Source organism: Catharus ustulatus, chromosome 3 (assembly GCF_009819885.2).
Source record: "Catharus ustulatus isolate bCatUst1 chromosome 3, bCatUst1.pri.v2, whole genome shotgun sequence".
Classification (NCBI taxonomy): Eukaryota; Metazoa; Chordata; class Aves; order Passeriformes; family Turdidae; genus Catharus; species Catharus ustulatus.
The window spans coordinates 22864949-22889769 of NC_046223.1; the positions used below are offsets into that span (position 1 = coordinate 22864949).

General features: G+C 36.5%; 1 protein-coding gene across 1 annotated transcript in view; it reads right to left on the reverse strand.

Annotated features, from left to right (window-relative positions):
• The window catches only part of CENPF (centromere protein F), a 33489-nt gene that overhangs the window by 3917 nt on the left and 4751 nt on the right, over nucleotides 1-24821 (reverse strand). The window contains exons 6-18 of the mRNA XM_033056045.1: nucleotides 22385-22652; nucleotides 20670-20872; nucleotides 18005-18130; nucleotides 16217-16345; nucleotides 14552-14674; nucleotides 12530-12665; nucleotides 8781-12226; nucleotides 6002-8281; nucleotides 5314-5454; nucleotides 4140-4316; nucleotides 3229-3390; nucleotides 1856-2042; nucleotides 698-1177 (exon numbers count right to left, since the gene is read on the reverse strand). Coding sequence (XP_032911936.1) covers nucleotides 698-1177; nucleotides 1856-2042; nucleotides 3229-3390; nucleotides 4140-4316; nucleotides 5314-5454; nucleotides 6002-8281; nucleotides 8781-12226; nucleotides 12530-12665; nucleotides 14552-14674; nucleotides 16217-16345; nucleotides 18005-18130; nucleotides 20670-20872; nucleotides 22385-22652 — 7858 coding nt within the window. The remainder of the gene's footprint in view (nucleotides 1-697; nucleotides 1178-1855; nucleotides 2043-3228; nucleotides 3391-4139; nucleotides 4317-5313; nucleotides 5455-6001; nucleotides 8282-8780; nucleotides 12227-12529; nucleotides 12666-14551; nucleotides 14675-16216; nucleotides 16346-18004; nucleotides 18131-20669; nucleotides 20873-22384; nucleotides 22653-24821) is intronic.

Sequence of the window (24821 nt, forward strand, 5' to 3'; positions counted from 1 at the left end):
CTATTCAGTATCCCTATGGTTTGTCCTTTAACAATGGCAATTACATTAATTATAAAGGGCAATTTAATAGGTAGTTGAACTTACAAGATATTTTTCAAGCCCTGATTTTCCAGTCTTCTCAGTTACCCTCCGCTGCAGTGAACGCTTATACAGAATACCAGGCTGCCTAATTCCATGGCATTCATAGCAGATGGAAAGTGAGCTCTCATGAAGATATTAATGTCTTACTGCTGTGGGCAAGTCACTTTCAACTCGGGGAATTTTAGTCAAATTAACAAGCTGTTAATTACTGGTATGGAAAGAAGTAAAAGCACACAAATAAGCAAACACTTAGGGAACACACCTGGGCTTCATTCCAGACACCACTCCACCCCAGTTTCTGCTCCCCAGCTGCCTCACTGCACACTATACCTGTGAGTGAGGTGATGAGAGCACAGGAGACTGCCACAACCATTTAACTCTTAGCAGAATGGGAGTTACTAATCTAACAGAAATGTGTTCTGCTAATGGTTCTGGTCTAATACCAGTGCCCCACAAAAGCTAATTTGGCCACATCTCTCATTGACTCTTTTCACCTTCCATCACCGTCACCAAAAGTGTTTGCATAGTCACCAACCCAGAGTAAAAGCCATTTAACAAAAGAGAAAAGCACACCTGCCGTGCTCAGAGAATGTTTGCCTTTACAAGACACAAGTACCTTTTTGCACTATTTCTGGAAGCCCATCCAGCTCACAGTCAGTGTTGACCCGACCCTGCAGATTTTGAGAGATATCACACTTCCTTTTCTTTTTCAATGAAGTCTCTGGAGCAGGAGATCTTGGTTCTCCATTGCCTTTCCTGCTGTCTTCACATCTCTGCCTTTTACTTGAAAGTTTAGTGGTATCTTCATCTGACCTTCTGTCTTTGGCAGAGTGTTTGCTCTTCTGTGTTAATGACGTCTCTGAATTCAGCAAAGGAGTGCTGACAGCATCACTCGCTTGCTGTTTCAGCTGAGTACTCAACAAACTGACTTGTGTTTTCAGCATCTCATTTGCTTCCTCTAGCTTATGATATTTAACAATTAGAGAGCAGTATTTCTCCAAGTTCTCATTTGCTTCTCTGGTCTTCACTTCTGTAGATTCCTGCAATTCTTCCAATTTTAACTTAATTTCTTCTGTAGTAGCATTATCATCAGCATCTTTAAAAGAAAAAGATGATTATTCATATAACTGACATAATAAAAGATACATATGTAAGAATTTATGGTCACACATCTTTTACACGTTCTGTAACAGTGCAACTATAAAAACATGACTGGAAAACAAATTCAGTAATATGATAGACATAATAATGCCCCTGTTAAATAGAGAACAAATATGCAAATTATAAAAAGAATCCTTGGCCAGTGCATGGGGAAACATTTTCCCTCTCATTTTGTAATTTCTGAATACTTCATTTGTGCCCTTAACTTGCTTTAAGTATCACTTACAATACACGTGCATCTCATGAGGTGAGCTAAAATAGGAACAAAGCATGAGAATCAGAGGGAAAAGCTTGTGGGAAAATGATGAAAACTTGCACACAACTTACTTAATAAGAAAAACACCCCTTCCTTAAGTCACTTTTAACACCAAAAATGTAACATCTAGTATATTTATTCAGAACTTGGTGATGCTTCTGAGAAACAACTTTAAGAGAAAAAGAGACTAACTAGATTTTGAAAGTGTTTGACATTTGCACTTGTAATTTTTTATCTTAATTAAGAATCATGCTCTCTACTAGAGCTGCATATGCAAATGGACATTTTAGGGAACAAGCAAGTTTTACATATTAATGCACCACTAAGATAGCATTAAGACAATCTAGATTCAGTTACCTTCTTTATTATGCTTTGCCATAGTCAGATTTTCCTTCTTTAGCAGCTCATCATGTTCAGCTAGTTGTTTCTGCAACACTTCCTTTTCCTGTTCCAGCTGCTTACAGGATTTCATCCACATCTGCACTTTACTGTGGGCATATTCATTTGCCTTCCTCAGCTGAATTATAATGTTACTATTATCAGCCTAAAAAATAAGAAATTTAGTTATTTCACCAGAAACATAATTCCTCCTTTTAAACATTATAATATCAAATGGAGTAATAGAATCACTGATGTTGGAAAAGACCTCCAAGATCATTGAGACCGACCTTTGACCAAACACCACCATACCAACTAATCCATGGCATTAAGGGCCACCTTGAGTTCAGGGGTGGTGACTCCACTTGCCTGGGCAGCCCCTTCCAATGCTTTACACTGTTTCCTACAGCAAAAAAAAATTTCCACAGTGTCCAACATGAACCTTTTATCATCCCATTGGTCTGATACCAACGTGTGTGCAAATACCACACACAGGGCACAGCTAGGAGTTTTTGCTACATTGACACCACCATGGGTACTGTTTTCTGGCACACATCCCACAGGACTTTTTCCTTGGACTGCTCTTATTAACCAAAATCACCGTTTCTTCAAGTGTGCATTTAGAGAGACACAATTCCTGAAGTGGGAGTATAGAGTTGGAGCCAGAAATCAGACTGAAGCAGTACCAAAATAAAAAACACAAAACCACCCATACAACAAGAAAAACGCAGGGGTAGGATTATTGGTACAGAAGTTCAGTATATAGCCAGTGAAACTTCACCTGTGCTACTAAAGAGCAAACCAAGGCCATGAACAACTGTTCCCAGTTATCAGTAGCTTACCATATGTGGAGCTCATATTCCAGCATCCCTGAGCACAATTATGTCAGAGAATTACACTAGTTAATAGCTGTAATGAGAATTCTATATAAAATGGAACTCAAAAAGCTGAATCAAGAGCAATCTATCCAGACTAATGCTTAGGAATAGAGCATAATACATTTTACTACCAAAGTAATTCACAAACAGAAAATAGAGGCACTGCAGTCTCTTTGAGTGAATTCTAACCACGTTTTAGCTCAGCTGCAATGTTCACGATAGTCAATACACTGCTGTGTTTAGGGTCACAGAAACCAATTCTAGGCGATCTAAGTCATGGCACACAGAGTAGAATTTTTCTAATTTATATCAATAGTAACAATGTTTTCTCCTGACTCTATGTCCTCTAGAGAAACAAAGGCTGTACCAAAGTCAAGTCAAAGTTCTGGAGCACTGGTTCCCAATCCTACGTTTATTTTACTACACAGTGTCTGGAATCTCATGGAATTGGACATACTTGGGGGCTTCTCTTACCTTAGTTTTTAGGAGTTCTCCTAAGGCTTGGTTAGCTTCTTTAAGGGAATTATTTAGCTGCTCTTTATTTGACTTCAAATGCTCAATTTCCAATCTTTGTGAGCTGATAAAGTGCTCCAGTGAACTAATCTTCTCATGACAGGCCTCAATTTCCACTTCATTCTACAGAAAGAAAATGTGCTTAATTACTGTAATACCAAAAAGGACACAGAGTTGTATTCTCAAGATGAATTTAACAGCATATCATAAACCCACAGGAATTCCACAGCAAATTTAATAATTATGTTTTGAGGAGTTTAAAAGTGAGAGGGCAATTTTTCTCAAGTATATATTTTGAATACTACCATCTTGCCTCTAAGAAGTCCAAGTGTAAGAAGAATTAAAGTTTATATTTTACTATAACTTACTCTTACATCTACTTTATATTAATAAGAATGAAAACTATTAAACAATTATAGTAAGTTATTTGCCTGTGTTCTAATGACCTCTAGTTCACAGACATTTCTGCAGAAAAGCTGACAGCTCTTCACATATAGCACATCCGACAAATTTATTTCCAACAAATTTGTCCTTATATCCTGAACTGGTTAAACTTTCTTCCCCCTTCCTACCAAAACAACCATTTCCTGGATTAAACATACTGTTGCTTTCCTCTTTTCAAGGTTATAGTCCCAGTGAATTTTTATATAGATTAAATGTTTACTGAGTTGAGATAAATTCATTTTTTAGAGCATGTGATATAGAAAAAAAGTTATGAAAATACTTACTGAGTTCAAAGGTAAACATATGTAGATTCCGGAAATATTGTTAGCAAAGATAAATTCTTTTGCAATAGGATCAGTAAAATTTTGTAAAATTCATAGAACTGAATGAAAAACTCCCAGCACTACTCTTCCTATTTTCTGATTTACCTTTTGGTTTGCTTCTGTCAGAGCATCCTGATGCGCTTTCTCTGCTTGAAGTAGTCTGTCTTTATAATCTGATATTTCTCTTTTCATTTCATTTTCTTTTTCTTGTAGTTGATTCTGAACCATCTCCAAACTCCTGACCAGTTCATTTTTTTCTGAAGTTGTTAGATGCAGCTGAATCTGTAAATAGTAATAATACATTGTCTGGTATCTGGAATTACCTCAATGGAGAAAGAGTTGACCCATTTAACTCATTTAAATCTGAAGCATCTTTGAATTTGGTAAGAAAAAGATATTTAACAGTGGCTAAACATACTGTAATCAGAAGTATCAAAAGGTAGGACAGGAGGCAAAGGAAGGTTCTCTTAAAAGAAAACAAGTGCAAGTTTGCCAACAGTGTTAAATCAAGCAGCACTACCAAAATCGAAGTTTAACCTCTCCAAATGTTGTTCCCTCAGAGTGACTTGAGAGGTTAAGGGTCACTTCCTCACCCTCTTTCAGATGACAAAACTTCTAAGGATTTTCATCCACTTTTTAAACTACTTTTGGGACAGAGGGTCTGTATTTCCATTTAGGATTTCTGAAAGCTGCAAAAATACCTGTTCTTTTCCCATCCCACTCAAAATCCTCAATGCCACAAAAGAAACAAGCCCCTGGTTATAGAATTTCATAAATAAAGTTAGTAGGTCAGACACGACACTGGTTTAAAGACATTATATTGTTCACAAAAAAGACCTAAAGTTGCCTAGATTATAAAACAGCCTCTAAGAATTAAATGCAATTAAAAACAAAGGCTCCAAAACTGTTTCTTCCTTTACTATATCCTGAATTCAATTAGCACCATTGAAACATTGAAAGTAGCTTTGAGAAATGTTGTGGTTTTTATCTGACCTCCTCAATCTGATGATTGAAAGCCTATAGTAGAGAATTCTTCAACACTGAAAAATGTCTAGATAACCAGCCTTTATGCCAAGAAAACATGGTTTGGATGGAAGGAAGAGGGAGAAAATTAAGTAATCATTTTATCTCAAAAGACAACATTGGATTCTTTGAAATTTGGAAGCAATAACCTCTAATACTGTACATTATCACAGACACATTTGACCAGCCTCTACACAGATACTGTACTTGAACATCTGGCTTTGAACACAGAAATAATGCAGATAGAATAATTTACTTTGTTCTTTTCTGAATGTTCTTGAACACATTGCATTTCTTCAGCAAGTTTATTTCTTTCTTCCTGTAATTTGGCAAGCATCTGCTCAGTATTATTCAGCTTGACTTGTAGTTCAGTTCGACTTTCAGCCAGTTCATTTACCTGAAATAAAATTTTCCAAAAGTATTTTAATACATGTATCATGACCTCCAAAGAATGCACTTATATGTAAAAAGCAGTTTTTAAGATTGAATATTTTGTTCCCATAGTTGGTCAAGTTTTAAGCAAGAGTCACAACAGGTTAATGTTTTCAAATGGCAAGTGCACTATTATTGTTTCACTTTCTTTGGAGCATCCAAAGTATTTATTCTTGACACAAACTCAGCCACCCAATACCAATTTGTTCTTCCTCCTCCTCTACAGTAAAGAGGAAACTATCCTGCATTATTTGATTGCTTAAAGTTCTATGTCTACTTTCAAGCTACCTTCTCATTCATCCTATGCAAAACAATGTCCTGCTTTACAGTTCTGTAACTTTAATGAAAATTTATGATTGTATGGAAAACATATTTTTAAAAATAGGATGTTTCCTGCAAAAGTCTGGGGTTAAAATTCTTTTAATTTAATTTACTAAGGAAGTGGCAAACTCAGAGGATACTTTATCCTCAGTCCTACAAAGGGAAATCTACCCTAATGGAAATTATATTACCTTTTTACATAGAGCGTTCTTTTCACAAACTGTAGATTCCAGTTCCTTCTCAAGGTCCTTATAAGACATTTTTAGAACATTCAGGATATCCAGAGAGGTTTCATCATCAGAAAAATGTTGCTCCTTCAGCTTCAACTCAGCAATCAAGTTCTGCAGCCCCTCTTTTTCCTGGTGCCAGCATTCAAGTTCATGCTGCATGTGAGTCAGTTGCAAAGATAGTGTTTCTATTTCTTTCACCTGCTTTTCAAGAGCACCATTTTCCTGCATATTTTCATCGAGTTTTTGTTTACATTCCATCAATTCTTGAACAAGCACTTCCCTTGCTTGATCCAATTTGATATTTTCATTTTTTATTTCTTGACATTCCTGCGACAGCATTATTTTCTCTTGCTCAAGACGAGCCACCTGATTAATCAAGACTTGCTCTTTTGCTCTAGCACCTGCTTCCTCCTTGCATGAAAACTCCAATTTCTCACTCATATCTTTGAGCTCAGATCTCAGCAATGCCACAGTATTTTCAAACTCAACTTTGACTTTTATCTTTTCTTCCTCCTTTTCTTTCAACTCTTTTGCTGTAGTCAAATGCGAAGACTCTAGTTCAAGGAATCTTTCTTGCATTTCTTTTAAGTCTTTAGCCAAACACTCTTTTTGTGAGGTGAGGACATCAATTTGTGAGTTAGAACATTTCAGCTTTTCAGTCATCTCTTCCATCTCTGTTGCTAACGTTTCTGCCTCTGCTTTGGCAGTCTCCAACTCAATAATTGTATCTTCTAGATTTTTCTCTGACATCTCCAATTCCCTTTCAAGCCTCTCTATTTTATCTTGAAGAGAGTCAGCTTTCCGTTCATTGTCTCTCAGCTTTTCAGCAATGTGACGTTTTTTCTTCTCATCAGACTCAATTTTTACTTTCAGCTTCTCAATTCCACATCGCAGTTGATCTGCTTCTTTCTGTGCTGCGCTGAGTCTTGTGGCAAGTTCTCCTTTTTCCATTAACAAGCCTTCCAAAGATTTGGAAAGCTTTGAATTTTCCATTTCTGATGAACCTAATTTATGCTGCATCGCTCCCAACTCTCTTGCAATCAGCTCTTTTTCTTTCTCTGAATCTGCTGCTTCATTCTGGAATTTTTCTTTTTCTAAGGTGAAGGATACAGCATCATTTTCTAAACTTTGCAGCCTCTGAAGAAGACTGTCTTTTTCATTGGATAATTGATTTGCATCATATTTTGCAGCCTCAAGCAGATTTGCTTGTGCCCTCACTTCATCCTCTAGCCTTCTAATGAATCCAGTAGAATCCATTTTAGCTAACTCTAATTCTTTTAACTTCTCTTGTAGCTTTTGATAGTTCTGATCCAGCTCTTTTTTGCTTTCAGACAAAATACTCAGTTCTTGGCCAATATAGTTTCTCTCAGCTGTGACTGAAACAAGGTGCTCTTGAAAGCTAGAAATAGTTTTCAGATGAACTTCCCTCTCCCTTTCTAATTGCTGACATTTTGCCTGAAGAATTTCAATGTCACACTCTACAAACAGGGCATGGTTCTCATTATTAACTTGCTCAGATTTTGGACTCCCCAGTTCATTTGCAGCTGCAAGAAATTGTTCCTGACCCGCTGTCTTGGTCATTTCTACATCAAACACATCTGCTGCATTAGGAGATCTAGCTTTATGTATCTCCAGCTCAGACTTTAGGTTCTCAGGTTCTTTTTCTAATGAGGCTACTTGAAGAGAAAATTCCTCCTTATTGACAGAAACTGATGTGTGTTTTACTTTTATGCCATAGTTTTCTTCCTTAACAGCTACAGCAGCTTCCTCCAGTTCTGCAAAAGCTGAGCTATTTGAAATTATTTGTGCCTCCTGGAAGCTAATTTCTGAGTTTGACTGCTCAATATTTATTTTTAAATCAACATGGTTTGGGTTTTTTTCTATCTCATAGATCAGTTTCAAATTTTCAGCAGTCTGTTGTTTTGCCTCTTCCTGAAGCATTTCAGTGGTTATTTGATTTTCACAGAAATACCCAGTGCTCAAAACCCTACCACTGGAAAATGACAATGCATTGGCATGGTCTGGGGGGCTAGTTATTTTTCCTGACATATTTTTATAGTCATGTTCTCCAGAAATTTTCTCAGTGTAATCTTCAGCAGTGTCAGATTCATTTTCACACGGAGAGGCATCTCCTGCAGCCCTTTCCTCAATGGGGATAATTTTAAGATTATTGTTTTTCAGAGCTGAGTTTTCAACAGGTACTCTCAATTTATAAGGGCTATTGTTTTTTTGTTCTATGTTCTGCAAGGGATAAGAGAAAAAAAATACAGGAGGGGGAAGAATACATTTGAGAAAAAATGGTAAGTTTCAAAACTTTTCTTAAACTAATAAATTTTCTGCTATTATTTGAAAAATAGATATCATCTCTCCCAACTTCACAGTCTCCTTTCTTACAGAAATAATTGACACTTATTTATACACACATCTTTGGCCAAAAGGCTTTAAAGGTATTGTGGGAGAAATTGCAGATAAATTTGCTGAAAGACCATGTGCAAAGACACCACATCCTTCTGTATTTTGGGAAAAGAGGTGTCTACATGACAAAGTGAACTATTATTAGTATTACTAAAGGGTCAAAGATTACTGCTCGAGTATGGATTATTTTTCTAGTTTTTCAAAAAAAATAATACGGCTTCTGTGGAGCACAAGTTTAAATAGATTTTACTGCAAAAATTCTATTTGGGTGACTACAAATCAAAGTATTTACATAAAACTCATTTGCATGACAGTAATTACTTACATTTTCAATATCTGCGCACAGCAATGAATGAGAACTTAAATCAAGGACCTGTAGTTGGAGTCTTGCTGCTTCCAGTTCCAAAGAGAGATTCTCAGTTTGTTTTCTTTCTGCTGCCAGTTTGCACTCCATCTCCATAGTCACATTTTTCAGCTTCTGCTGCCATTCTTCCTTTTCAGACAGATTTTGCTGTTTCAGATGATCTATTTCTTTCCTTTCAGAAAGTATAACTTCTTTCAGCTCTTGTATTTCCTCATTTTTCATATTCTCTTGAACATGAAACTGATCTTCAAGCACCTTGATAGCCTTCTCATATGTCTGACAGAGCATCTGAAGTTCTTCAATTCTATTTTCAAGGTTAGATTTTCTTGGAGTAATACTCCTGAGCTCTCTAACAGAGTCCAAACTGTGATCACTATGACACTTTTCAACCAAAGCTTCTGTTGCATCCTCTGAAATTACTTCTACAGAACTGTCTGTTTGATTCATTTCGTCTGCCCATTTGCATGAGCCACTGTTATGAGAATCAACCACCTCACTTACTTCTAACAAACAGGGATTTACAGAAAGATCTGAGGAAGAATCCGTGGCCTTGGTTTCACTCAATTTTGGCAGCGTGTCATCTTTGCTGGATGACAGTGACACTTGCAAAGAATCGAAATGAGCACTGCTCTGACTTGTCAGCAATGAAGAATTTTCTGCTTTCAGTATTTCAATACAAGACTGCAGCTCACATATCTTTGAGCTCATACTACAGTGCTGTTCATATAATTTTAGGTGTTCATTCTGGAAAGTCAAAAGCTTCTCTCTTACTTCTGCAAAGTGTACCTTAACTTCTTTGCTGGACAATTTTAAATCTTCATAGTCAGAAGAACTGCTTTCTTTAAGTGTGAAGGACACCTCCTTATTATCAGGACACATTCTCAGATCACTGTTATCACTTTGATCCATCAGCTCATCCAGAAGGACAGCCTTCTCAGCTTTTAAATTGCTATCTGCATTCATTATATCATCTTTCTCTTCTTCCACTTTATTAATACCTGTGGTATCATTGGTTTTTGCATCTTTGAATCCAGAGGCTAATGCAGTGTTTTCACTCTGCAACCTCTCACACATTTTCTCAAGCTCACTCAGCTGGTCTATTGTTACCTGCAAAGAGCACGCCAGCAACACTGATGAAGGACTTTCATCTATTCCTTTTCTGCCACAATCCCAGGAAATGTTACTGCAATTATACTCCAATGAGTGGCCATCATCCTCTAACGCTCTAAGCGAAGAATCAGGAGTTTTCAGTTCTTTAACAGACAGTAGCTCTTGCTGCAGTCTCTCTTTCTCTCTCACATTTTTCTCAAGTTCTACTTCCATATTTTTTAAAGCAGTCTCCAGCTGCATCACTTCTAACCTGCAGTTCTCTAGAGAGAGTTCACTATCCTCAAAATCCATTTGAAGAAGCTCAAGTTTAACCTGGCATTTATTCAGCTCAATGTCCTTTTCTTTCATGGACTTTTTCAACTGTTCTGAGTAGAGTCTCTGTTCACAATTAATATGGCACAATAGAGGTTCATTTTTTGTTGGTAGTTCCTTCCCCAGTTGATCCTCTTCTTGAAACACAAGGCCACATTTCTCTTGCGCTGTATTTTGTATCGTCCCAACATTTAACCTTTCCTGGTTTGAACAGTCAAGGTCCACAGAAGGCACATGATGGATGTTGGAAAATTCTGACTGCAGTTGCTGAAGTTCATGAACCAAATCCTTTTTTATTTCTTCTGAGACTATTAGTTTATGCAAGATATCTTGGTTCTCACTAAGTACCTGTTTCTCTTGTTCTAATTTTGCTTTTTTCTCATCTAATTCAGTTGTCTGCTCTCTCAGAATGTTCATAATTTTCCCATTTTCTTCTTCTACTGATTTATACTTTGCCTGCAAAACTTCAAGCTCTGTTTTAATTTCTTCAGTTCTTGATTCAATACACTGTCTTTCCTTCTCATGTTTTCCAGACATTTCAGAAATTATTTCTTCTTTTTCCTTTAAGCTATCATAAATATTTTTATTTGCCTCCAGTAAAGTTATTTGTTCTTGCTTTAAAGCACTGCTTAAATCCCTAAGGGCTGTGTTTTCTTCAGTAAGCTCACCAATTTTTTTACTGTACGAGCAAATCATTGAAGACATGTCCTTCTTCTCTGAATCCCATGTTTCAGACATGAGCTTCAGCTGTCTTAGAGAATCCTCAAGCAATTTATTATTGATCTTTAAATTCTGAAGCTCAGCTTGTTGGTTTTCTAATCTTTCATTCAGAGTCCGTAGTTGCAAGTCCTTTTCCTCAAGAATAGCTGAAGTTTTTTCAACTAATTCCTGACGTGCTGAAATATTCGCTTGCAAGTTACTGATGTGCTGCTCAGTTTCTGTCACGAAGCTGTTGTACATCTGTTCTACTGCAAATAACCTTTGTTCTGTTTCACTCTTCATTTGCACTAAGTCTTCATACTGCTGCTGCTGATTTGAATTCAGCTGCTTTTGAGTCACTAAAGAGCTCTCAAGAAAAGAGATCTGCTCCTGTAAATTGGCCAGATCCTTACTTTCTCCCACTTCTAGAAGAGGTCTTGCACATCCATGATCCTCAGTGCTGGAGTCAGTTGCTGCAAATTGCATTCTATCTAAAGGACTCTTATCCTGTCTGCTTTGCAAATTAACTTCTCCCTCTTCTGTCATTTCTGAAGTATCCTTTGCTTTAACAAGACAACAGATTTTTTCATATTCAGCAAGCAGGTCATGATAGCACTGCTCCCTTTGCAGTCCTTGACTTGCTGCCAACTGTAACTTTTCTTCTACTTCAGCAACTTGGTTGGTGAGCTGGAATATTTTACAAGACATATTTTCTATCTCTTTGCAGTATTTTTTATCAGAACATTCTGCTTTCTCCTTAAGTTTATCAAAAGCTTTTTTTTGTTCTTCTAATTCTGCACTTTTACCTTCCAGCATATCTTTAAGTTCTCTAATCTCCGTGGATTTTCTGTCACTTTCAGTTTGCATCAGTCTAAGTTTCTCACTATGCTCATGATTTTTGCTTTGCTGACTTTGAAGGGAACTCTCCAAGCCATTAATATGAGCCAGCATACCTTCCTTTTCAGACTTAAGTTTATTTATAAGATGATCAGTTTCATTTTTCCATTGAGAAAAAACAGTAGCCTCTTTTTGCAATTCTTCGCATTCTCTCTGCTTTAATCCAAGGAGTCTCTGCAAAGTTTCTGATTCTCCCTCCATCTTACTTATTTTACAGTCTTGTTCTTTAATATGATTATCTTTTTCCTTAAGGAGTCCTCGGGTAGACGCTAGTTGTTTCTCCATGTCAGCTAAAGCTAGTTTCAGGTTCTCCAGTGAAAGTGAGCTCTCTTGCCTTTTAAATTTCTCTTCCAGTAACTTCAGCTCCACTTCCTGAACAGCATTCTTATCTGTAAAAGAAAATACCATGAATCTTTGCCAGTCAATACTGGTAAGTCTACTGATAAATTTCTAGATAAGATGCTACTATTTACTTTTACTATTTTCAATTCTCATTCTACTGCAAAGCATTACTCTTACGTTATATCACTGGATGAAGGATGTTTATATTACTTTAGGCTATCAGGCACTACATACAGTCAGCTTTCCATAAAAACACTTATCATGTCCCCCAGCAGAAACTTTTTACTTAAACTTACAGCATTGCAAGAAACATCCAGAAAGAGTTCTGTAAATTTAAAATCATAACTCACTTTTCATCTCTTCTGCAAAATTTTGGCTTTGCTTTAGAGATTGCTTGATTGCATTTAGTTCTTCCTCAAGCTGGTGAATCTCTTGTGATTTCTTTTCAAGTTGACAGTTGAGAAGATTTTTCTCCTGCTTCACTTCCTAAACCAAAACCAAATAAGGCCATATTTCATGTAAATTGATAAGGATATCAACGGACTCAGTTCATTTAAATCAAAGTAAAGATATTCCATTGGGGTCCTGTTAGGACTTTGGGCATCTCTGCCTGGGTTCCTAAGCACTACTTAGAAACATAAGCTGAATTTTTTATTCTTAACAAATTGACAGCATCTGAGAGATGCTGCCAGTTGATGCAGTCAGTATGCTCCTCATTAGCATGGAGCAAACATTACTTTATAGAAAGAGATGGGACAGGAGAGATTCTACTAAACCTGAGCTGATGAAGTCAGGTTACCTTCCCAAAGCAGCTCAGTAAACAAATCCCATGGCATCAAAATTAACATGAAATGTGTAGATAAGATTTCACCTGTAATCTCATGTAGGGACAAGTTCTCTTTCCACTGCACATCAACAACATGGCAACACCGGTCAAATTTTCTTTAGAAGTGCTTATGCTTTCTGACTGTTGCTTTGCAATTAACAGCATTTTCTTTCTAATGAATTGATTTTAAAAATGCCAAACAACAAAATAAAACACTATCACCACCACCAAAAAATACTACATAACCACACTGCACCCTGGAAACTAAATAAAAGTTCTTTTAAAGAGACTCATCTTTGTTCTCCATACTCCTGTGCTCTGGACAACAGATGGCACAGAACTGACATGGCCCGAATGGAAACCGACAGTCAATTATTCATACATTTACTACTAGCAGATGAGCATCAATTCACAAAAGCCAAATTCAAGAAATGGAAAGGTCTGAATGAAAAAATTAAAAGCTTGTTGGCATGGCAGGGCTGCTTTTGCAACAACATAAATAAATTACCCTCAGAACACTATTAAAATTGTCACTGTAGCTAACAGTTGCCTTCCCTACCCACAGTTTAAAAAAACCAGTCACATATAAATTTCAATGAATAAGTTTTCTAGCAATCTTAATAAATTTTCAAAGCAGTCCAAGCATCTAAACCCCCTGCATTCAAAGCTGCATGTACAGATGCAATACAAATACACAAATTAAACTAAGTAATTCATTAGAAAACTACTAGGGTATCTGTGGAAAGCAAAACAAACAAGTTTAAGGAATTAAAATGGCTGAAAGGTCCAATTATTTCGAATTGGGGCAAACATTTCCAATACCCACAGAATCATACATTGGGCTGGAAGAAACCTTAAAGGTCATCTAGTTCCAACCTCCCTACCATGGGCAGGGACCTCTCCTAGACTGGGTATAGAATTTTTCCCTAGTATCTAATCTAAATCTCTTGTCTGTCAGTTGAAACCATTTCCCCTTGTCCTGTCACTACATGCTTTTGTAAATAGCCTCTCTCCATCTTTCTTGTTGGTTCCCTTCAGGGACTGCAAGATTGAAATTAGGTCACCCTAAAGCCTTTTCTTCTCCAGACTGGACAAACCCAATTCTCTCAGCTTTTCCTTGTGGGAGAGGTGCTCCATATCCCCCTGATCATCCCCTTGGTGGCTTCTCTGGACTTGCTCAACAAGTCAATGTATGAGAGAGCGCCAGAAAGCTGGGCCAGTATTTGTACAAAATCACTGAGTTTAACAGTATGAATCAAAGTCCAAAAGTCAATGATACTAGATTTACTTTCAAAATCAAACATTTTATTTTTATTCAATTTTTATTGCAGAGCCAAAAGCAAGAATCTCTTGAAACACAAGATTTATTTTTTTTAAGTAAGTCCAACATAAACTAGAACCACATCACCAGCATTACAGCAATGAATCCTAACCACACAGCTAACGCTAGAAACTGCACTAATTTCCACAATGTTAGGGAAGGTCTCATTTTTTGTTACAACTAGGATGAGTTATTAAGTTAGTGCACTAACTCAGCACTGCTCACCTGAAAGCTTCTTGTCAGATCAGCTTCCTTAGCCTGAGCTGCTGATAGAGCCTGTTCTGCCCTGCACAGCTTCTGGGTGAGATCACTGGTGTCGTGTTCCAAGCGTTGTTTGGCTGCCATTACCTGGAAAACCAACCTTGTCATCACAGGTACAACTTCTTTCTTTAAACTCCCTTTCTTGAAGTCAAGATTCTGTTACTAACTGAAACTACATTATTTCAGTCCACCATGAACCCAAGGGCTGCTTTATTGTTTAGAGAAAAGTTGCTTATTGCCTTTCCACTCCTTTACTTCTGACCAGAACAATGGGATGTCTCTAAAATACATACTTTTCTAGACTGTCTAAAATAAGATTAATTCATCCAACTTGCAGCTACATCACCACAATGATACCTGTAGGTTGGAATACAATTGTCTTTTTGTTAAGCTACGTAAATCAGAAAATTAGGATCATAACTGCAATTACTGCTCTGTTGACATAGATTTTATAAAAATGAGCAGGTTTCAATTCTTTCAAAAGAGTCCCAAAACACTCCAGACTAAAAAGGAAGGAAATTACACTAGTGGACAAAAAAAAGAGTCTGTTGAAGGTCATCAAGTAATACATTATCTTTCTTTGAGAAGGAAGCAAAAGGCACTTATTGTCCTCTCAAATCAATTATTATATGCATATTCTTTTGTATATGCTTACTGAAAAAAAGAAGCCTCCAGTAAAAACTTTTGGCTGAATGTAGTCCCACCACTATATTTCTAAAATAAAACAAGCCTGCAAGAAAACTGTGGGCAGTTTCAGAAATGATGCTTCAGTTCAGGCTGCCTGCAAATGGGGCTTCTCAACACAACTTCCAAGAACTTTTGGCCTTTTCAGAAAAATCTGTTAGCTGCTTAAGAAATGCTCTCAAGGGTTTTTGGAGGCTTTTAAACATTTGTCTTTTCTGGTCACCCACTCCTGAGGCTTGTGCTGCTTTCTAACCTACTTGAAGTTGGGAGTTTGTGACAACTGATGTGTTTTAATAGCTAGTTGCTACCAAAGCTGTGGAAGAGCTCCTTCATACTGACCTTCTTCCTTACACAAGCCATGACACTCATCTGATTTTGTGGAGAACCAGCTCAGGGAATTAAACTGATAGCAAACACTTGGTTCTCTATACACATATGCCAATTTAAATGTAATTTATTTTTTTTTCTCTTATGTCCTCTATCAGGTTTCTTCAGGGTCACATGAGGACTGTATGGCCAGGGTATATGAAAACGGGACTGTTTTTCCAAACAGTGACAACCTGTTGGTCAGTAGCTCTATTGCTAAACTAGAACTCTGCACCTTTGCTTTACTCGGTTTTTTTTTCATAAAGTGTCTCATGATTAACTTTAGCTGCTCCTTTCTCAGATTTATTTTACCTCCACTGTCTACATTTACATCTCCTTCCCTGTGAGAAGGGGACTAGCCCCAAACTTTTAAAAGCCTATAATTCACATTTAAATACATAGTATTTTGGTAAGAAATACCGAATGGTAACTACAAAACATCTAATACGTACTCTAAAAACATTAATACAAAATGCCACATTAATATTTTTTTGCTTTATATGTAATTAAATTAAGGCAGTGCTGTTGAGACAACTAAATACCATTCTAGTAGAGAATTTTAATTCTAAAAAAGCCTACTTTGTCAAATTCTGCCTGCAGAATGTTGAAGTCGGTTTTGGCTTGCTGTAGCTCCTGATTCAGTTTGCTCCTTATCTGGCTGCACTGCTGATCCAGGGTTTGCAAGGAACGCTGCTGACAAGAGAGCTCCTAGAAAACAGTGGCAGAGAAGCAAAGAAATAAACATATGACCACAACAAGTCTCTATTTTGGTTACTGCAGAAATAACTGATTTTTATCATCAGGTACTGACTGCTCAGTGACCCTTGTCTTACACAGCAAACAAGTTTAAACCCAGCTTTGATTTGTGAGGCAAATGCCACATAGACAAGAATGACATTAACACAATTTATGTCATCCGCTTAAGAACTTAATTACTGTAACATTCCTGTCACAGAAAGGGAAAAAAACCTGATCTAAAACTAATAAAAGCAATAGTGTTAAAATGTTTCCAACTAAAGGTAAATTTCACATAAGAATTACATGAGAGCACATGTAGGCAGGTTCATCTCTGGTATTCCTTACTTACTATGCTATAAGGTTTCTTTTTTCCCAAAATACTCCACAAAGATGTAATACAGAGCCTTTAAATAGGGCTTGACAGACTATTATAAATAAATGAACATTAAACAAACATTTTAAGAACTTTTAACAGCTCACAGATCCTAACCATTGCAGGAAAAGACAGTTCTCAATTAATAGCATTGCTGAACAACTTAGATTGGCAGTTTGTGGGCCTACAGATTAACCTGAGGGCCCTTTTTTAGCTAACTGAAAAAAGGAAAAACCAGGCCAGAAGGTTCATAGGCCTTCAATCCATCTTTTGATTAATATAATGATGTTACAACTATTCAAATACAAAGATCCGTTTTTCCAATTTACCAATTCTAGACAAGATTCAGAATCAATTTGAAATCCTGAGGTAGCACCTAGACTAATAGACTTCATAAAATCACTTTTTCACTCAAGAGTGCTGGTAACAGCCCTGTTTATTGGCTACCCCTTCAGAACTCCTCTGCCAATGATTTTATCTATCTGGATATACCTTAGAGAAAAGGTTTCAGATTAAACATTTGACACAATATGCAGTCTTCCTCAAGGCCACCCCCTCATGTTCAATCCATAAAGCAAAGTTAAAGCACCTATCTGAAATGGTACTATCACTTCTGAATCTGTGTCTTGGATTTCCTAACATTGATTACATTACTAAGTTAAAAAGAAAAATACAAAGAGTTTAGCCCTAATCCAAATCAGCGTTAGTGGTGTTAATAGCAAATATAACCTCATTCCACAAAAAAAATCCTGGGATAATGCTACACTTTCTCTCTGCAAGAGCTGGCATGAAGGAAATTAAAGACACTCATGCTAATTGGCTATATTAACATCATCTGAGCATGAACCAAAATTAGAATAATAGAGATATAATCCTAAAGAAATTATTTTCTTCTGTGTGAAATGCATGCAAAATTAACTCAAATTCCACATAAATAATTGAGTTGGTTGCTAAGTTTGAGCTCACATATACATAATTTTATGAAAAATGGAGCCTAGTTTCTCATAGATTTGCATCTCATTCCATGTCTCAAAATACATTCTCTATAGTCCTGTGAATACCAGCATCATCCAGCACCTCTCCAACAGCCTTTCTCCACTATTGCAATATTTTCCATTTTTACAATTACCTTTCCATTTTTACAATTACCTCTCTGTCAAATGTGATTGCAACTTACAGGAAATCAGATATACAATATCAGCCAATTGATTTCATCTCCTCAGGAAATCCAAGTTAACAAGTTCTCCTTGCCTTACCTGTTGGTATTCCTTTTCCTTTGCCTTTATTTTCTGTTCTAAAGACTGACGAGTGCTCTCAGCATTTTGCCTCTGGCAATTCAGTTCTTCTGATAATCGCTTCACCTTTTGCTCCAGCATTTGGACCTATAATAAATTAGTTGTCAATCACAAGTGTTAAAGGTGCAAGTGATGTTTCATTTAAATATATAAGCCTTCACATAAAAAACCCACTGTTGCAAGCTACTACAATTTCCTAGCATTCATATAACCACAGTAACTGTAGCTGGTACCATAGAAATTTTTAGCTGTCTAAAGCACAAAACTCATTCATTCTTCCTTATGCTAGTGGGAAATTATGTGTATACATAAGAAGAGTGTATGTACTTATATATATACGTATTAGGTGTGTATATGTATATGAGTGCATATACACACAATAAAATAAAAACACATTTAGATTATCTGTAAGATATTATCTAAAGATACATATTTATATATATTTAGATAATATAATAAGAAAATCAATGTTTTTGATTGACAGTCTGCAGACTTATCTGGCACGAAGAATAGATTGTATTTTCAGTACCTCAGGTTGCTACCAACTAAAGGATGACTGCTAACTGCTAAGCAACTCCATGTTTAGACTGAAAACAAATGGATATTCCAAATTTCAGAGTGATTCAGCAAGTTGATTTGGATAGAAAAAAAGAAGCAACTATCTTAGTTTATTATAACAAGAGTATTTTTCACAATTTAAGCTTTAATTAGAAAAAGAAAATCAGCAGGTTGTCTAGGTTCACCTCCACATTAACTTATTTAACTCAGTTGATTATGCCACACCAAGAGAGTGAAGCATTGCTCACCTAACTTCCTGAACTAAAAAAATTAAGTTGTATTCCAGACCAATTCTATTAATGCAGAACATGTACTTTTTTTGTCCCTAGAGAGTAAGAAAAATAGCAAAAGGTGACTTTTTCTTCAGCAACAAGAGCTGTTTATTGAGTTAATGAAACAGTAGAAGTAAGAATAAAAAGCAGGTAGTTGTATTGGTATGTCAGGTTATTAGGCAGAGACTGCAGGGACTGTGAACTCCTGTAAGATAAGAAGGAAAGGTGATTGCAGAAAGGCTGCACATCTCACAAGGAGTGAAAATACTTGATAACACAGAGGTGCTGTGCTTGAGGTCTGTGAATAGCACTAGTGACAGAGCAGTGCACAGGGGGTGCTGCCAGGATTAAATTGCAGAGATTTAACTCCAGTGCAAGAAAGAAACAGAACAGAAGGGAGTCATCTTCAGATGGCAGGACCTTCAAAGGAACCTTCTGGAACAAGATGCACTACACCTTAGGGATGGGCTGCACCTCAGTTCCGATGGTGGCAAGTCCCACTTCTCCTTGTCCTTCCCCAGGCATGTTTCTAGATACACAACCTGGCCCCTTCCCTTAGGCTGCTTTTAATCCCCTTTAATTCCTCAGTAAAACAACTCTGCTCTCTTAAACCCACAGAAATTAACATGGGAAAAATTAAATACACTGATCTTTTACAAAGTTGAATAAAAGTCATTTTTTGAATCAAATGAAATAAAATTAAGCCCTTTCCAGAGAAACTGAGCTGTCAGACTGAATCAGCTGTGTCTTCCCACAAACTCAGCATGATGACAGCGCCTTTATGAAGTCAAGGGAGTATTTCAGGTGTTTGATTTTCCCTTGCCCAGCTAAGACTCCCCCCAAACTAGTTCCTCACAGAATTATCAATAGGCAAATGTTGCTGTCTCTCTGAAAAGGCAGAGTGATCAAGGTTTACATGCAAACATGATGAGGTGCATTTTTGAAGGGCTGACAAACATGGATAAGAATTCTACCCAGCAAAGATATACACAGAAACATTTTTTCCCTATGCTATAGATGAATCAACCTAGTAGAGAAAAAAGTTAAGATAAATGAAATTATGAAGATTCAAGGAATTATAACATCTGTGCACTAATCTCAAATCTGTTAAATGTGGTGAAAAGGAACTTTAGGAAGGTATTACAACTTGATTAATCAAGGTACATAATTTAAATTACAAAAGGTAGCAAGTAATTCAAGCACCAGCAGATTTTTTAGTGTATTTACATACACTCTGTAAATTCTTGACTAAAGAAGTTGTACTATTCTACTGATTCTTACTACAAATTCAAGCTCCTTAGGATTAGACTGTGAAATTCCATTAGAAACTGCATATATTCTTAATCTTGCATTACATTTTTACCTAGACATTATTTGAAACAAGCTATTTACAATACAAGGCCTATGCCCCTACAACATTCTGTAGTATAAGCAACAAATTCTGATTTCCAGCCGAACATGTGATAGTCTTTTTCAGGTCAGAACTTGCCACCAGATGTCATTGTTGCTCCATGCAACTTGATCTGTAAATATTTTTTCAGAATTTAAGTCAATCTTACCCGAGTAAGAAAATTATTTTTTCAGGTAGTGAAAACAGGCTACTGCTTACATGTATTAATGTTTTAACATATAATACATATCAAACTAACATACTTCTCAAAACTTGATCCTCAGTAAACTCTCAGGAAACTTAGTCTGAGAACCTTGGTTCTTATTAAATGGTTGAAAACTAACACATGGGAATACTGGCAATGAATTGTAAGGACAGTTAGAAGATGTATGAAGCAACATTTTACCTGTGTGGTAGCTTGATCAACTTGTGTACTTGTTTGAGTCAGTTTATCTCTGGTTTTGTTCAGAATTTTATCCTTCTCAGTTAATTCCAACTTCAGTCTGTCCAGCTCCAGTTCAGTCTCTTTATGTTTATTCATATGGGACCTCTTCAGTGTTTCTTGAGCTTGCAATTGCTGCTCTAGGTCTTTAATAGTGGAATTCAATTCTGAAGTTAAAAAGACAAGAAAAATTAAGGATATTTTCTGCTTGGAAGGTACCTCTTCCAAGCATTTAAAATAATAACCCAATTTCCTGATACAGGCAGACACCCTGTAAAATCCTCAGCAAGTTAAAACAAGTTTTAACTGTCTTCTACTATGACATCAATGACAAAAACTGTCAAGACTGAAAGACAGTTGAGTCTAAATCAGTAATTCCTACTTCCTGAGAATGAACACAGAAACATGAGAGCTCAGGAGTAAGTGTTGCAAAGGCAAAGACAATTTGTTTCTCTGCTGGTTTATTTTTGTTTGGTTTTGTCACTGTTTTTAAACATGCAGAAACACGTCACTTGAAATATCTATTATATTTTTTTTTTCTTTTTATAAGTATATTCACTACAAGCATTTACTTGGGGCAACTGTGCTTCCAAAAGACTTTTCAACTATTTGGTAATCGCAAATGTCCCACTTCATATTTTGATCTCTTTCATGTCTCAAAACTGCATACAGACAAAACTAAACCAAGTAACAGTCTCACAGTATACATCAATAAGAGTTCATCTTCCAAAAACCAAAACACAGTAGAAACACAATTCACAGTAGAAAGCATAGGTCAGCTACAGGAAGCATTATCCAGAATTATTATTATTATCCAGTTTTGTCAGGTTTTGGGTTTTTTTTTTTTCTTTCCCGTTGTTGTTTTGAGTCTTTTTTTTTTTGTTAAAAGAAGTCCTGTCTTCCTGATTCTGAATTTGTATGGCTTCCAAGTTGAAAAAGCCATCAAAATTGAAGCTGTGAGGCATTTGAACTACGAGTTTGGAGGGGTACAGGCATCTGTAAAACAGTGAACACTGTCCAAAGAGTACAAATAGCCAGCTCAAGTGAATGCTTAACAAATCCACAACAAACCAACTACTTCCTCTCAGGTGTCAGGAATTATTATTTGTTCATATCAGTATGTGTAATACAAGACCATATCTTAGGTTTTGATTGTACTTTTGTGCTTCCAGTAGCATCCATCGTGGACCAAATCTGTTATGCACTAAGCATGTTCAATCATCGACTTTTAAGGCAGTTATACCTCAGTCAAACGTATCAATGGTATAGAAAAATAAGGAAACAGTAGAATTGAATTTAACAGTGACATGCAATGAAATCCTGAAGAGTTTTTTTAGCTGTTTTCAGGAGTTTGTTCCATGACCAATGGGATTAATGGAAAAAGGCATTTTCCTTTTTAGATGACATCCCCTACTCAGCCCAAAAATACAAACTGTTCCCTTCTACTTCTCATACCCCTTATGCAAAGGATACTACAGCTTGTAGGTCATCTCTGTGTATGGCTGATGACTGAAAATACACCAGGAGCCTACAGGGCCAGCTGCCAGAGGCAACAACAAGTATTTTTCTCTTTTCCTTGCTAAAGTACTAATTTCAATAGCTTGCTTCTACCTGCATACCAGTTTACATGAAACCATACAGGAAACTGCCTCTGGGTCTTAAAGAAGCGCATCAGATACCTTGGTTCTGTGCTCTTAGCTGGATCACAAGGGAAGAACTGGAGTTCTCAGCAAAGCTGTTGTCAAACTCGTTCTTCTCTGACAGAATACTTGAATTTGTTTCTTTATCCCATGGAAAAGAGGATGCTGCAGAACTTCCCCTTGCAGGTGTTTCTTGGTTTCTGGCTGGTGTCTTTTCCTGTTGCCATGAAAACACGGATGAGGAAGCCTGATGCCGAGCAATCTCCCTGTGGCTCAAAGAGCTTTGAGGATGAGGTTGATTCATTTTCTGTGTCCAAAAAAAGAAAAGGACATACTTTTACACAGCTCCTTATCCAACATATAAGGAAATAGCAAAATTAACATTAATAGCTAATAGGTCATCATCATTCCATATTGGTATAACAGCACAGCACCTATCAGTGCAAAGTCCTGATACATGTCATTTTTAGAGCTATGTAAATTAAATTACTTTAGCCCAAGTAAAGCTATACTTATAAATATAAACCAGGATTGCAGAAAAAGTATTTTGATCTGTGTATCTTTACAAGTAACATACATAAGTTTTTGTCTTTTTCAAGAGGGATCCCATCATTTAATTTCTACATTTTTAAAATTAAAGCCTACATTTTTGCAGGCAAGTGAAGACAAGTAAGTTGCAAGAAAAAAAAATAGAACTCTAGACTAACATATCTGAAATTCAACCAACATTTAGTTCTAATTGAGAAGCACAGGTGAATTTAAAAGAGACTGAACTATTTAAACTTATAAACAGAGTACTCAAAAATTGTTATAATAAAATCTGCCAGGTACAAGCTTTCTCTATTTTCCCATAGAAAAATTAAAAGGAGCAAAAAAATTAGATTTTTTTCCTCCTTAAGTGGAAAACAAACAAACAAACAAACAAAACCTCAAACAGTAAAACTCCTATTGTTTTTCAAATGGATTTTGAAATGCAGTTCATTTGAATTACTTTTTCTTAACCTAAATCTCTATACCATGTAACACCCAGCATGACTTCTGAGTCAATCCAGAGAATATGCTATTATCTAGGAACAGCTATGCTAAGATGAGAAATCTATATTAAAATGTCCAGAATGCTGTGTCCAATCCTGTAAAACAACTTGTTAGCAGACAAAGAGCAAAAGAAAACTAACCATGCATGCAGTAATCACTTCCCCTACTTGCCATTTAAATTTACAGTTTGAATCCAGAACCAGCCACAATGACAACCAAATGCTTCCTGGAATCACAGACCAGGAGTCCAAAGGTATTAGGCATTCCTTTTACAAATTACGTTTTCCTGATGTATTACTTCACTAATTTTTTTCAAGCTGAATTTTATTCACCATCTTAATTTTTGCAAGTGTTACAAAATACCATGTGGTCTTCAACTGTATTATTCAACCATTTTCAGAACACTAATTAATATAGCACAGTTCTCTTTACCAAGCCTTTTCATGCTGCTTTGTTGACCACTCCCCAGCAAAAACAATTTTCTGCCACTCTGCACTCAGTCTTTTCCTTTACATTTGCAAGAACTCCCCTTACCAAATTTTTCCCTTTCATCAGTGTATATCCAACAACATACTGAGTCACACTTAACTTACCCACTTTCTGATTTGTTCTTAAAAGAAAAACCCCAAAAGGTCTGAAAATGAGGCATGATTTGCCTTTATCAACATATGGTTGACCTTTTCTCCATATGTCTGCACATGCACCAACAGACATACTGTGTCATATTTCTAACATTTTGCCCAGGACAAAAAGTTGGCCTGACAAAACTATTTTCAGGAAGCAGCACTGTGTTTTCTCTAATGGCATCATCCTTGTCCTCTTCCAGCGTCAAGAGGAGAATGAGGCAACATTGCACATCAGTGATTCAACAGTCCCACAGTGATTCAATATTCCCACACTGCAGTGCCCTATCAATTAATGGGTGAATATTCTATCTGGTGATTTTTTTATTCATTTTATCAATCTAATTTAAGACTACTTCTGACTTTCCAATATGAGGCTGTGCCACAGATTCAACCCCAATGAAACAAGGCTCTGATATAGAAAAGTTTTTAAACCTTTACATAGTAAGTACCAAAGATAAAATTATTTCGCATTTTCCGCAATGGCTTTTTCCTTGAGGGCTTCCACATCTTATTCATCTTGTTCTCAGAGATTAACTAGTACTGTTTCTCCTTCATATATGTTTGAAAGATTTATGGGTTTCTATTTTCTAGGTGTGAATTATTTCTCACATTCTTTTTCAAGGCTATTTTATTATCCTATGGTATTTAACTTGGCATAACTGACACTGTTTTATCTTGTCCTTGCTCACAGGAGACTTCCAGTTTCTGAAGGATGTGTACTCATTTTTCATGTCCTTTCCTCTGCTATTCAAAGAGGATGGCTTTTCTGAATTCTCCAAGATTACTTCTGAATGGTAGTACACACAGATTAATTC